We start from the raw sequence: 15,062 nt of genomic DNA, 5'->3' as shown, positions 1-15,062 counted from the left end.
AGATAGTGGATATGTCTTATTTATTGTGTAGTGTTGCTATTTTATTTATTGGATTCTCCAGTAGGTTTGTTCTTTCTTCCTCCAGTTCACTAGTGAAATGACCATCAAGAAAGACAATCACCTGCCTCAGAGATGAAGCAACAGACAGATGCTTGGTCAAGTAACGTGGAGCAAGGTGTGTTCTACAGATGTGTACAGATGTTTGGTATATAATATATGCACAGCAGAGATTCTCATTCAGTGTCTGCTGTATGGAAATGTATGGTAGCAAACAACATTGTCACTAATCTTGGGCTTAGCCAGCCAGCAGGGCTGTAACTGCTTGTGTACCCAATATGTGACTCATGAAGTGTATTTTCCTGATAAATGTACAGTAATATTTTCCAGTGGCTGTAGGTGGGAGACAGTGAAAAGAAATCCCAAATAATACAATCCAGTTGGTGCCAGGAAGTATTGTAAGCAGATTCTATTACTGGAACAGAGGGGAAGAAAACATTGGTTAAAGACCAGGAAGAACAAAAGTGTCTTTGTTGGCAAAAGTCTTTAAAGGAAGATTCTGCTGTGGAAAATAGCAGAATGCAATTTCTATGACTGATACATGTTGTAAGTCATATGTGTGTTTTTTTGTGATTTTCGACATCTGTATCGAATCTTAAAATTACGTCCTTCATCAGGTAGGTAGACAAAAAGGGACAGACAATTTCAGCAGAAGAGACCCTGGTCAGATTTTTCTGAGCAAATGAGGGGAAATGTTGAATCCAGAACCTCATGCCTGCAGCACTGGAGTCTTGCTCTTTTTCTTGTGCACCCATCCTGGTTTTCCTCACAGTGCCTGGCTAAAAGGATCATGAGATGAAATGGAAAGAGCTCTGAAAGTAGCTTATTATCAAGCAGATGACTTCCAAAGCTGTGGAACCACTTGAGAGGGGTTTGGATAAAGAGTTTTCCATACTAAGGACATCATAAGAGGTCTTTATACTGCCTTCTGATACGTCATTTTGTAGTGATTATTGTTGCAATATTGAAGTAAGAGAGGCCAATAGAACACTATAGAAACCGAAGGTTATTTTATTTCAAACCACTCTGATTTCACTCACTCAGACTAAGATGCTCATAACCACATATTCATAGGCAACAGAAGGCATTTGTTCATACTATTTCATTTTCTTGCAATCACATAGAAGGTTTAATTCATGGGCTGTGGAGTTCTTGTCAGGTCTCTGGTGTTTCTCTTAGTTTGGCCACCATATGCTCATTTTAGATGCATCTTTTCCATCGTGCAGGAGTTGGCAGTAACTGTTGTATTTTGCCTCCATCCTTTCCCACCTCTGAGTATCACTAGAGCTCATCCTCCTTTGTCTCCTCATCTATGTATCTTAGAGCTCAATCTTGTTTTTCTTCCAAGCACCATCATCTCCAGACATCTGACATCTAATTTTTTTTTTTCTTTTAATAAGTCTTAGGTGTTTTGCCTCTTGTTTTAGGACTTACCTGGTTCTAAACTGTGGTTTATTTCCCCCTCCCTCGCCCCCCATCTGGATATCCAGAGGATCTGTGTCAATATGCTGGGATTTTAATGACCTGATAATCCAGCTTCCATCAATATGGGCTGTTCTTGTAACCCTTCTTATGCCTTTCTTCCCAGTGCTACTGCACCCAGACCTCTTCTTTGTTCTCAATTTCTATTATTTTATTGTTTCTTTTATAATTTGAAGAAAATCGGGACCACTAATGACAAAGACACCTCTCAGAGAGTGGTGGGTTTTGGAGTCCAGTGCCATTTTAGGAAGAAGGAAAAACTAATCTGAAAGATCTGATTTATCACAGAATCATTGAATATACTGAGTCAGAAGGGACCCATCAGGATCATTGAGTCCAGCTCATGGCCCTGAGCAGAAAACCCCAGGAATCACATCCTAAGCCTGAGAACATTGTCCAAACATTTCTTGCATTCCTTTTATCTTTCCTTCTCCTTTTAAAATTCTTTCCTGCTTTATGTGAACACAACATTTCTTAATAAAAATGCCCAGTTGCCAAGTTTAATGCAAATAAAATAAATATGTATCCAAAAAGCATATAAACAGTTTGAAATTAATATTAAGGAAGATCATCAAGTCAAATGATTTGACTACCATGTGGTGTTAGGAACATTAATATAATTTGTAGTTATGCACAAGAAGATAAGAGTAATCAGATTTCATGCTTCAATAAATAAGAATGCTTTTCTTCTTGCTACAAACAGCATTTCACAATTAGCTGTGTATTGTGTATTTCCCTCCACTCCCTAGCATTCCTTTGTACTCTATCTGATATTAACAACAGAGGCCAAGACCAGGGGCTTGATGTGCCACAGAAAAAGTTATTTGCATATTTGCAAGTTGTTGCTCAAGACAACATTTATGGTCCTTTAGATACTGAACCGAGATAGAACAAAGAAACGGATATAATGCTACAGGGATGCTTGTAAATACTTCAGTGGCCTCCTGCATTCAAGACAGACATAACATAAATGTTTCAATCCAGTCTTGGCTTCACAAGGGCTGGCAGATTTGGGATCTAAGATGCTATCCTAAGTATGTTGTTAAAAAAAAAGAAGAAGCATTATTGTTTTTTTTTTATTTACCAGATGGATGAGAAGAGTGAAACCACAGCTGCTCTTATCTCTTCCCGTGTCTGTACAGGAAATAAGGCGGCTAAATCTCATCTGATCCCAAAGAATTAAGCAGGTCAGGACATTTTTGTGTTCATGTGGTGAAGCAAGGGGGATGGGTGTGGAAAAAGAAGAGAGATTTCTGTTCCCTTTTCCCATAAATGCAACCCAGAAGCATGCCTTGTTTATATAGACAAAGCTTGAACATTTTGCCTGCCCTGTTTTTCATAGGATTCTTCAAGTACATGAAATGCAATTTTCTTATATGGGTTATTTAATCTCTGTGCAAGAACCTCTGCCAACTTTTTCAACATCCAAGTAATATTAATATTATCCTGTCTCTTCCTCCTTTCCCAGATTGAAGGAGAAATATGCTGATCAGGGGATGTGGACATGTGTGGGTGGGTGGGGGTGAAGCCAAAGGAAGCAACAGAATTAGCTCTTAGCCCTGAAATGTTTTGGTTGCTTTATTCAGTGAACTGAATAACCTTGGTCTGACTTCTGTGAAATTTTAGTCTTCTCTGCTCATGAACTTCCTATTACCAGCCAAACACAGCTGTTCTGGCAAGTCCTGGCCAAACAGAGATAGTCTTTGAGGTAACTCAGTGATATCCCATGGAGTGTGCAGAGCTTTGCACTTGAAGGCTTGAGCCAGGCTCACTGTTTTCCAGCAAGCAGAACTGGAGAGCAGTGAGTTCCCATTAGGCTGTACTGCTGACTCCAAATGCTCCTGTGTTCATAGCCAGACTGAGATTTTTCTAGGACACTGGGCTTTGTTTTGAAGCTTGATGGATTACAGGGAGTAACTTTGAGGATCACAGCTGCATAGAGGTTGTGTCTGGACACTAATGTCTGAATTTCAGTAGAGTACATGAAATTTAATTTTCCACTAACTAATTTGCCATCACTAACACAATGCAGTGCTAAAAGCCTCCCCAGTTTACCAACCAACCAACCAACCAACCAACCAACCAACCAACCAACCAACCAACCTTCACAGCTCACCAACTTTAAACCTCTCCTTATGGTCATGATTAATGTGGAGACAAGCCTGAATTCTCTAAGTCAGAGCAAGTGGAAGAAGAATTATCCTCTCACCCTCTGAATTTGTTCAGGGAAGAAGGATCTGGGCCTTTAAATGGTGTTTATTTTCAGTCCTGGTCCTCAGCCCTGGGATACTGAGGAACCATTTGTCCCAGAGCCCAGAGTGACATCCTTCAGGCTGGACATGCAGGTGTACTTCACATCCATGGGCAGGAGAAAGTTACTGGAAGTTATTATGTAAGATGGAAAGGGAAGCTTCTAAACTGCCCAAAATGTTGGAGGAAGCATGAAAGAAAAGAGCAGGAAGATGGTATGGTAACCCTCCCACCCACAGAAGACTGACACTGTCTGTGAGCTTCAGACAGTGGTTTTTACAACACTCCAAAGACTAGATCCACATTGTTAGAACCAATATGTATTTTCACACTGGAAACTTTTATTTTTGCAAAAAGTTGTAATGCTGGGGGCAAAATTTTCCACAGGGGAAATGTCAAGACAGGTCAAAGATATGTGTTTAAATATTTTGGAAAAAAAACCCCATCACTTATTTGTTATGAAATTACTCTTTTTTCCCCATTCCATCATGGAAGTGGAAATTAGTCATTGCAGTTATTTTGAAAAAAAATGTTTGATTGATATGAAACTAGATTTTCCTGTTTATGTGCTCCCCCATTCTTTTAATCTTTAGAAAATTTTAAATCTAGTTTTGAAATGGTTTTTTTCCCCCGAGGTTTAACTAGCATTTGAAGTAATTTTTAATTTTGAGTGGCTGAGTGAGTTTTCTGCCAGAGCTAACACACATTCAGATATGTATATCAAGTTCTTTAAATATCTGAAATGTGTTCTGTTTATTTTTATTTCATAGTCTTTTGACTAGCTTCTGTGTTTAAAAAACATCTCCCTTTCTAAAGCTTAGTGTCAGTATGCTAGTTTTCAGCACGATTTATTCCATGAGGTTGTTGACTTTAATTATATTGTGGATAGTCAAACACTCTTACTTAGTGGCTCAATTATTCTTGCTTCTTGGACCAGTTCCTAGGTATTACTTAGGACTAAATGGAAAAGTAAAAATAAAGTCTTGTTTTCTCATGTGCTGTAGAACTAGTTGTTCTAAGAAGCACTTGTTTATCAGGTTGAGAAATCTCTCCGTAAGCCATAGACCATGTGGTGGCTGACTAACTTACATCCTGAAACACAGAAGCAAATTTGGAAAGGACTGTCCAGATTGGTAAGTCCAGTTACTGGATACTCAGGGTAACCTGGGTTTGGAAACCTTGCTCAGCTGCAGAGCTGATAGGGTTTATTCCCTTACTGGAGCGCTCAGCAACTCTGCTGAAGCCTTCCTAGCATCAGCTGGGCACTCAGTGAGGGAGACATCGATGTGGATCATGGCTAAAGACAAAGGCTGGAGATGGGATTTCTCCTAATGATGAGAGCTGTGGGCTGTGACACAGCCCCTGGGGGGGACTGGAAACAAAACCTGACTGCTCGTCCATTGTCCTGATGGAAACAAAACCTGACTGCTTGTCCATTGTCCTGCTGGAAAAGCCTTGAGGTCAATGCAGGCATGGAGAGGCTTAGCAACTCACACAGGCTATGGTGAAAAGGTCTGTCATTTTGGGTGTGAATGCAAATCATATTTAAGTCCTCATCTATAGCACTCCCAGCAGAATTACTCCATGAAGGGGGTGACCTGGGCCATGCAGAGGAATCCTGCTGAGATCTCCTTGGTAACTTATCCAGTGGCACCAACAGATGCCCATGTCTGCTAGCACACTCCCAGTAGACATCTCAGAATGCTGTGTCCTTACCTTTATGATTGTTGGTTCATAGTTCTTCTTTTTGTTCCCTAATTATTTCTAGCTTATGAACTTTTAATTTACAGCAGGATTCTTACTGCTAATTCCAATGGCAGACCTTGCCCTTGCCCTACTGCAAATGATTTTGTTCCTGCTAATGAAGATTTAAAGGTCATACTTTTCATCCTGTAGGAGCTCTCAGACTTCCTTTTCACTACTGTTCCCTCTTGCTTTGTGTTATTGACAAAATTCCTCAACAAGCGTTCATTTTTAAAGCCCGTCATTAAAAGAAGTAATGTAAATCTAGTCCCAAGAGAAATTCAATTGGCAATTTCTCACAATTTCTCCTTTTCATTGCTTAAGTTTTTGCCCCATTTGTCCGGTTCCCTACTATCTTGCCGTTTTAATGTCCATTTTCTTCCACTTAACTAAGAGTTTGCCAGATGGCACTGGGACCAATGATTTACCAGTATCTAGGCAGATGAGGGTGACCAGATCTTCTGAGTCCTGATTTCTTTTACGGTTCAGCATGTTATAGGGTTGAAACTTAGATGACCCCAAAGGGTGGTAGACAAGGGCAAGAAGTGCCCTCCTTTTTGCACTGCTTTCCAAAGGTGGTTCCTGATCAAGTGCCCTTTGCCTTGAGGACAGTTCAAGATTACTGTCCTCAGGCTCTAAGGACCAAGAGCTGCCTGTACAAGGACACAAATAACATGGTACTTCATTACCACAGTGAAGTCTGAACCTTCCCCAAATTCATAGAGCACTGAAGGAGCTAAAGATAAATCCCTTGGAAAGGAGCTGCTCACTGTTCTCTGTCCAAACAGTGGTGGTTCTTTATCTCCATGGGTGTGCTATCATTCTCATTTTGGGCCAGGAGCCCAAAGCCCAGTCCAGCACTCACAGGGGCTGTGCTGCCCAGCTCTGCTGTGAGCCCCATGTGAGCAGAGGGGGCACCTCAGGGGGTCGGGTTTGTGTGTAGCTCTGTCACTTTTGGGGGTTTTGGAGCTGACACCTTTGCCACGTGAGTTTTCAGTCTGATATTAGCCTGCCATTAAGAGGGGGATCAGTTGTAAAAGCAGCATGAACTGAGGTGGGAGAAGGCTCCTGGCCTACTGTTCCTGCAGAAGAACAGGTGCCCTGGCTGGCACTGTAGCTTGGGACAGAGTACAGCCAGAAAAGGAGGGGGTGAAAGGCAGGGGGGTTCCTGCACCAAAGAAGGAGACTGGAGCTTGTTCTCATATCTCTGTTCACTCACTGCTCCCAGGCATAGAAAAGCCACCTGGATGTGGCTGTGTCCCCTCTAGCCGCTGTGTGTGCTCTGGCTCTGTCCCTTCTGGCTCAGCTCTTTGATGTTGCTGGCTTCCCGGCTGTGGGCAGAAGGTGGTTCTGATGGTAGCCTGGGGGTGGACCAAGAGTGGGAGAGGGGAGGAGTCACTGATCGATGCTAGTGAATAAAAGGTCCCTCTTCTTCGGTCCAGGGTGCAGGACGCCAGGAGAGCTGCCCCCTGAGACAAGAGTTGCAGACTGGCAGGGAAGCAACAGCTTAGTGAGTATTCAGGGACTGCCTTGCTTTTCCTGGACAGCTGCTTATTATCATTGCCTTGCTGGTGCTTCACCGCTGTAAAGTGTCAGGAGTGATTGCTACAGCGTGTGTAGTGTTGTGATTTTCCACTCCAGCAGCAGACACATCAGGGCTGCTTTTCTGAGCCCTCCTTTATTTGTGAGTCTACAGAGATTTCCCTGGCATGTGCAGGTTTGTCTTAGCTCCTTTCTGTATTTCTAACCAGTGGATGCTGAAAGAAAGCAGAGGGATTGGGCTCACTGTGCTGCATGGTATGTTACCCCCAGGGCAGCCCACTGCTGCTGAGTAGGGGAGATGTGTGCTGGGAAAGCATGGAGTGCAGGGGGAGCAGAAGGAAGTATTTTTGCAAGAGGAAGAATTCCCCGAAGGAGATTTGTTGGAATAGGGCTGTGTAGCTGGCATGCTCATTCATCCCTTGAAAAATGTATTGCTTCCGTGGTAACAAATGAAACATTGGGGTTAAAGTGGTGTTTGTGGCTGTTCTCCTGTGGTTGATGGCAGGGTATGCTCCAGGCATTCTGGGATCAGAGTCCTCTGAAATGGGAGCAGAGTCTCCTAGGGAGCAGAAAGCTCTGCCCTGAGTGAAGGCAAATAAAGAGGGTTTGGCGCGAAAGCGTGTTGGAATTTCTCACTGGGCAGCTTCACTTTCTTTCCAAAGTACACCCAGCATCTTCCTCTCTGTGCCCCACTGCTTTCCCACTGGAGTCTGTCCTCCAGCCTCTCCCTCATGTTTTTCTTTATTAGCAGCTACTGTACAAGACGTTTGGGAAACCTATAAAATTCATATTCAACAATAAGTCCAAAACTTCTAAGTTCTAAGGAATGAAAAGGATCCCAGAGCAGAGAATTTCCTTAAAGAGACTGGAGTGGCAGGGCACAGAGTGGCAGCAGCAAAGTCTCAGTTCCTGTTTCACCTTGTGTCTATAGCAAACTTTTAGCTTTTTCCCAAGTTTTCCTCTTCATTTCAGGCTAAACTCCAAACAGGCAAGAAGTGGATGTGTATGGGGGGGGCCTTGTTGGTGCAGGACTGAGCTGCTCTCCACATGAGATGAAGAGCAATTCTTTCTCTTTGGGCTGAAGTTGAAGACTCTCTCAGTTTTTCTTCTTTAGATAAGAGACTTCAGGTAAGGGTCATGAGTTTGACATTGAAAGAGTAAATTGCAAAGCCCAGAGAAATCTTTTTCCAATGGATTTCACTCCTCACTGATTAAGTGTTAGGCTCTGGCTAGATGCCCCAGTGGTTCTTGGCTGTGTTACCTTCAGTGTGGCTTCACGGATTGGCATCTGAAGGTGACAGCAGTGACAACAGCGCAGTGGTTTGGGGAAAATGGTCTGCAGCCAGAGTGCCTTCACTTTGCATCCTGTCAGTGAGAAATCCTGATAACTGCATATACACAAAGACAAAACAGGCAGTAGTCACAGCTTGGATGAGACATAAGAATGGTTCCTGTGGCAGAGGTTCACCCCCAGGCAGTGTGTGGGGTTCCAGCCCCATCACTGCCACTGGGAGGGCTGGCAGGCAGTGGTGCCCACACCCCTACCTTGCCTCCAGCAAACTCCTTCCTTCTCACCCAGCAGGGACAGCCATCTCTGTAATTCCTTTTCTCTTTCACTTCTTTCTGCTGTTCCAAGAGCTGGAGAGTGGAACACCCCATGTTTTGTCCATCTCTGCTGCCCACGTTATTGGATCCAGTCAAACTCTTCTAGGTGTTAAAGGCAAAATAATTCTCCCTGAGACTGCTGGCCTTGAAGATTCATCCCAGATGAAAAACTTTATGTTGGCTAGTGACTTCACTGCTCATGAGGCAAGGACTGCTAGTGCTAGACCAGAGAGGGAAATGTTTGCATCTGACTCCACCAAGAGGAGTTCTTTGGGCTGCAAGAGGAGTCTGGGGTCAGCCCCACAGCGAGAGCCTTCAAAGACCGAGTTCTGGGTGCTGCTGTCATCTCAATGCAAAAATCATGATAACACCAGCAGAGGGATTCTTTCTGTCACTCCTGAAGCAATAAAGTAGGAGATGAAAAGGGGCAGCAGGTTGTATTCCTCCTGTGATAGCTGGCAGGCTGACATTGCAGCAGAGGGCAGCTGGAGAGAGGGGAACTGAGTGGGACAGGAATGTTTGAAGCCTCATGCTCCATGTCTCCATTGGCAAAGTTGACAGAAGAGTTGGGCTGGTTGTATCCAGACAGAATATGGTGAGGGCAAAGAGAGCAGATCAGAGGAAAAACCAGAAAAACAAACATTTATATTTGGGATCAACACACACCTCTGCCTTTGGGGCCCTGGCAGCCTGTGAAATTCCTTCCACTTGCCTAGGCCAGCTTGTCTGAGTGTGGAGTGCTAGTGACATGTTTGCCTCTGGATCATGTCCCCCAGCCCTGAGCTATGAGGGGAAGGGGGCATGCCCCTTCCTTCCCAAAACCTAATCCAGTCTAATAGAGGATGTTTTGTAGCAGCTCCAAGAAGAGTGTGTACCAGCTAGCTGTCACCTTGCCCAGCCTCTTTCACAGGCTCCCTCCTCACTCTGTTTTCATAATAAACATTCCACTGCTAATTTTGCAGTCAGCCCAGGATCTCCAGCTACCCTCAGTGAGGAGAGAGCAGAGCCCAGTGCGAAGGACAGAGTGAGAGGTTGGTCCCTGCCCTGGCACAATGCGCGCTCTTGTCGTCCTTGCGCTCCTGGCTGTCCTGGTGCTGGCTGCCACTTCCTATGGTAGGTGACCTTCATTACTGGGTAGAATGAAAACTCCAAACCTGCAGACATTTATGAGTCTGTTCGGATGTTTGTTATTTAACTTTGTGCCTTCTTTGCCCTTAACTTGATCTCTTGCCTGCTTTCCTGCGCTTGTGTCAGACCCTCCTAGCCCTGATCCAGAGCTGTTACCTCCAGCCTCTGGAATTCATGGTCCAGGATGCTTCGATCCCTTCCTCTCTGCTCCACCTCACCTCACAGACTGCTCCTCTTTTTGTCCCTTTGTTGTCTGAACTATGATAAGTGCTAATTCTTAATTATTCCATGCTAATTGGAAGGTTTTCCTTTTTCCTTTTGTAATATCATCTCCTTTTCCTGGTGAGGCACACAGTTCCATATTGGTGGAATTATGATGCTGCTTCATGTGAGAGTCAAGTGCATTTTACTGTGCTAATACATCCTCTAAGAACACATGCAAGCTTTGAAGGCAAATTGGTATCCTACCACCGTAGTGTCAGGAGCGGAAGGTGAGGAATTGTGCTGGACAATCAGGCTGGATGACCAAGTGTAAGTCTGGAAGCACTGACTAAATCACCAGATAGCTCTATAATAAACTCCTGAGCACTTTAAACTCCTCATATAAATTCTAGGTCACACCACTTATCCCTTTCTCTTCCTTTTAAACACGTGCCTTAAAGCCTGGCTTGTCTGATTTCTGTGTGTGTTCCATTGACCTGTGGTGTATGAAATACTGAATCCCATCAATACAGTGTCATAATACATGTTTCATTCTTTCTTTCCACAGAGTCCCATGAGAGCATGGAGTCCCATGAGTATCTCAGTAAGAGACTGCTTTACTATTTTATTGAATTTGAAGAGTGCTACAGACATGTCCAAGATCATTTACTCGTACTCCTACTAGGGATAAGATAGGTAGAACAACTGAGCCCAGGGAAATTGAATTTACTGAGTGATGGAGTTTCAGAATGAAAAGGGAGAGAGTTCAAAGAAGACTTCACATTTTTTGGCACAGGCTCATACCATTATTTTGCATTGAATATAATGAGAATTGGAAAAAAAAATTGAGAACAGAGCTCAGGTCTCTGTTACATGTACCAAAACCATGGTACTGACATAAGAAAGGGAATTGCTCAAAAAGCTCCATGATGAGCATGGAAAGAGCCACTGTAGAAGCCACATACAGAATTTATTCTCCCCCAAGTACAAGGCGAGCCTTACTCTAAGCACCTTGGAAGCAGGCAGGGTGTGTGAATAGAAGGGATCCTTTGGCTGGAAGAGGGAGAGAGAGTGTCACAGGAAAAGCATGAAAAGGGTGAAGAGTCTCACTTTGGAACAAGCAATATCCTGGAGATTAAGTTAGAGAACAGGTGAATCAAAATGAAAAAGAAATTAGGACATGTGGAAGAAGGACTTCACAAAGCAGACAGTTAGCAACAGAAAGACATGTGACATCCACAGGCTCCTGAACTCTGCAACAGGACTGTGATGTTTCTCAAAAATGTCAGAAGGAACTTTCAGGCCTCCCAGTCCAAAACTGCCACACAAACTTCTCAATGACTGTCTAACCTTGGAGGCAGATTTACTCAAGCCCTTCCTGTGCAAAATTTCACAGTTCTTGTGGTTCTTCTGAGCGTGCTCAGATGTCCCATGGTCTGTGTAGCTTGGTGCCTACCTCTTCTGGGCCAAGCTCCACTCCATCAGAGGGGCTGTGGCAGCAAAATCACAGTAACATTCCTCTGAGTGATTTGAATAAGAACAAGAGCAGCATGGGTACTTCTGTAGGCTGCACTGAGAGCGCCTGTACATGAACCAGCCAGGGGACAGGAGGGAATATTAAAAAGTCCTGGATTTAACTGTACACAGGAGGGCAGACAAGGAAGCTGTTCTAAAGGAGGAAGCCAGCTTTTGTTGAACTCTGGCATTGACAAAGTGCCAGTCTGAATAACCCCTTGCTTTTTCAGATCCCTTCCTCAACAGGAGAAGGGCCAGTGACTTCATACAGTCAGACACCAGGCTCAGAGGTATCACTCAGGAGAGGTATGTCATGGCCTCAGGAGGCTGAGCTTGGGAGGGGGGAGAGATTCCTCCTAGCCAAGGCAGGCTGTTAGCAGCAGTGGCAGCCATGGTGACTGGTGAGAAACCTCAGTCTCTCTTTTAATGTGAGGTACCATTTCAGTCCCCAAGCCCAGGAAAAGCAAGAATTCAGACAACACAGAGCAGGTCCTTTGATTTGGAGACATGCCACATGCTGAGAAGACTGATTAATTTTTCTGAAGGAAGCACCAACAGAAGGAGAGAGAATGAATGTGGGATGGTCCAAAGGAAAGCTCAGTTTGAGATCTTTTTTTAGTCCTCAGCTCTCATGCAGAACTTGCATGACCTTTTCTAAATCAAAGAGCCATCTGAGAGCCTCCTTGCCTCATTTATAAAATACAGGGATAACTAATTTCATGCCTTATTCAAGGCTTGTGAAAATAAAGATTGAAGCACAGAAATAATCTCTTAGCAAGGCATAAGGCAAACTTTCTCCTCAGTAACAGTTGATCCCTTCGCATAATATTTCAGGTCTTTTTTCTATGATATGTTTGGGAAAGAGCAGAAGAGCAGAAGAGATCAGGCTGAGGAAGGCTGCAAAGGGAGGACTCTTCCTCAACTTGAGGCAGGAGCCGTTCCCCTCTTCCCACCACCTCACTTAGCCCCTAAATAAAAGGTTGCCTGAGGAGGCAAAACATTCGTGCTATAGTCCCTGGGTGTAGTAAACACAGAAGCTGGTGTGCTAAGAGCTTTGTAGCTGGATGACGGACTCTGATGGTGGATCCTTGTGGAATTTTTCATCACTCGGGGTCACCAGCTGTGGTAGTGTTCACAGGGGTCCAAGGACGAGGGAAGAGATGAGAATCTTGACTCCATCTTTCAGAAGGCTGATTTATTATTTTGTGATATATATTATATTAAAACTATTAAATATAGTGATATATATTATATTAAATTATATTATTTATATATATATATATAAATAATATATAAATATAAATATATATATATTATATATATATATAATATATATATATATATATTATATATTATAGTGATATATATTATATTAAAACTATTAAAAGAAAGGATTTAATCAGAAGGCTAGCAAGGAATAGAAAAGAAATGGAATGATAAAATCTTGTGACTGACCAGAGAGTCTGAGACAGCTGGGCTGTGATTGGTCACTAATTAGAAACAACCACATGAGACCAATCAAAGATGCACCTGTTGCATTCCACAGCAGCAGATAACCATTGTTTACAGTTAGTTTCTGAGGCCTCTCAGCTTCTCAGGAGAAAAGATCGTAACGAAAGGATTTTTCATAAATGTGCCTGTGACAGATCCTTAATCCAAGCGAGGAACTCAGGACAGGAAAGGGCTGCAGAGAGGTATTTAGGATGGCAGCACTTACCCCTCTTCTCTCCTGCCTTTCCAGGATGAGGGAGCGCAGCAAGGCACACTACGAGCACCAGAGAGAGCTCTGCGAGGACTACTACCCGTGCGAGATGTACGCCTACCGCCACGGCTACCCCGCTGCCTACAAGCACTACTTTGGGGGCAGGAGGAGGACCAAGTAAAGGACGGCCCGTCCCCACCCTGGAGCCTGGAGTCCAGGGTATCCTCCCCAAAATTGCAATGGCTCTGAAACATACTCAGTTGCTTGTATCCCTGTATGTTATCCTGCCTGCTGCTTCTCTCTCATGTAGCCATGGATTCCGACACTGTGTTAATTAGCGCTGAGCTGATGTAGCAGAGATCACAGAGAGTTCAGGATGTGGGTGTTTACTACAAAATAAACTGCTGGTTTGATACTATCTTCTCATGAGTCACAGTATTTTGGAAGGGGGGTATGCAATTTTCCACGAAGGAACTGAATTTGTGTATCATACATTCTGTTGCAGATTATGGGGAAAAACATCATTACCTGGCAAGTATATGGCTTTGGAAGAACCTATAATGTTCTTGTTCCAGGTTCTACAAGTAGCTTCTTTCAGAGGTCACTGGACAGTTTCAGCTCCCAGTCTTAGTCTAAAACCAGGGGGGTGTTCAGAATGTGAACGCACTTTTTGAAAATCAAATCTTTCCTCAGTAGGGGAAACAAAATCCAGAGGGCACCTATTTCATCTTAAAATGAAGTCAAAGTGAGAGTTGGTGACAGAAAAAGCTTGTAAATTGCCTCTTGTTTATCCAGCTACCATCAGGTCCTGATGTTAGGTGCTCCTTTAGAAAGGAGTGTGTGGTCCAGACTTAACTTGTATTTCCTTTTGCAATCCCCTTTCAAAACACTTCCATTTGAAACTACTCTGGTAGCATTTGAAAGCTGCAGAAATCAAAGCTGGAGAGGTGCTCCTGGTGGTAAATAAAAAGAAAAAAAATCCAGTGTTTGGGGTCAGAACCAACTTTGTTCACATAGAACTGTTTCATTTGACTGTTCACATATAGTTTGAAACAAAGATGTGGCTCGACCCTGTGCACAAGTTACTCCACAGAGCTCCTCCTAGACCTCAGAGTATGGCTGCATTCTGCTCACCATCACCAGGGCCTGTCCCCAGGCCAAAAGGCACCAGTGCTGGCATGTCCAAGAATTCCGTGCTGCTCTGGGCTTGACAGCAGCCACAGCAGCTGGGACATGCCTTGGTGAGATTTGTGTGGGAGACATAACTTCCATCTCAGCTCAACACAGATGGTTTCAGCACTCACATCTCCAGGCTTACACAGGCATCTGCAAATTATAGAAGCTGGAAAGATTCATGGCATGCAATCAAAGTCTGTGATGTACAAAGTATCCCAGTGTTGACTAACCTGTGAAATTAAGTCTGGAGCCAAATCTACCTGGCTCATTAGAAACATGCATCTCCTTCCAAAATATGCTTCAAGGTTTGCCAGCTTTGAAACTGAATGTGATTTATTTATTGAAAACACTTCTGATAGGAAACTCCACCCTGACAGTTGCTAAAGTTTTGTCCAGAGGAAAAAGTGAGAGAGAAATAATTTTAAGGAAAAAAACCTGTACAGATTAGGTATATTCACACACACTTGCTCTCTATGTGCTCAAGTAGGTGAATCTTGTGATTGCCAACTGAAGCAAACTCACATATGCTAAAGTCAACAAGTCTGCAATGTCTGGGTTTCACTTGACACTGCAGTGACACCACCGCAACAGAAGGGACAAGGTCTAGTGCTGTCTGGGTCTGTGTCCAGAAATACCCAGTGTTTCCAATCCCCAATTAACC

At 43.6% G+C, this 15,062-nt stretch overlaps 1 protein-coding gene across 3 annotated transcripts; it reads left to right on the top strand.

Moving 5' to 3' along the window:
• The first annotated feature begins 6,886 nt into the window (after nt 1–6,886).
• MGP (matrix Gla protein) lies at nt 6,887–13,645 on the top strand. Of its 3 annotated transcripts, XM_074539538.1 has the most exons (6): nt 6,942–7,042; nt 8,047–8,202; nt 9,642–9,792; nt 10,577–10,612; nt 11,754–11,829; nt 13,265–13,645. In XM_074539538.1, the coding sequence occupies exons 3-6, from the start codon at nt 9,732–9,734 to the stop codon at nt 13,404–13,406; spliced, it is 315 nt and encodes a 104-aa protein (XP_074395639.1). In that variant the 5' UTR covers nt 6,942–7,042; nt 8,047–8,202; nt 9,642–9,731; the 3' UTR covers nt 13,407–13,645. The 3 variants fall into 3 exon arrangements, with proteins under 3 accessions (XP_005480791.1, XP_074395639.1, XP_074395640.1); XM_005480734.4 differs by lacking the exon at nt 8,047–8,202 and having other exon boundaries at nt 6,887–7,042; XM_074539539.1 differs by lacking the exons at nt 6,942–7,042; nt 8,047–8,202 and adding an exon at nt 7,231–7,249.
• Nucleotides 13,646–15,062: the final 1,417 nt, after the last annotated feature.

The sequence above is a fragment of the Zonotrichia albicollis genome, chromosome 4 (genome assembly GCF_047830755.1).
Source record: "Zonotrichia albicollis isolate bZonAlb1 chromosome 4, bZonAlb1.hap1, whole genome shotgun sequence".
Taxonomy (NCBI): domain Eukaryota; kingdom Metazoa; phylum Chordata; class Aves; order Passeriformes; family Passerellidae; genus Zonotrichia; species Zonotrichia albicollis.
Note: the sequence above shows the minus strand (reverse complement) of the source record. Positions and strands in the feature narration are given on the sequence as shown.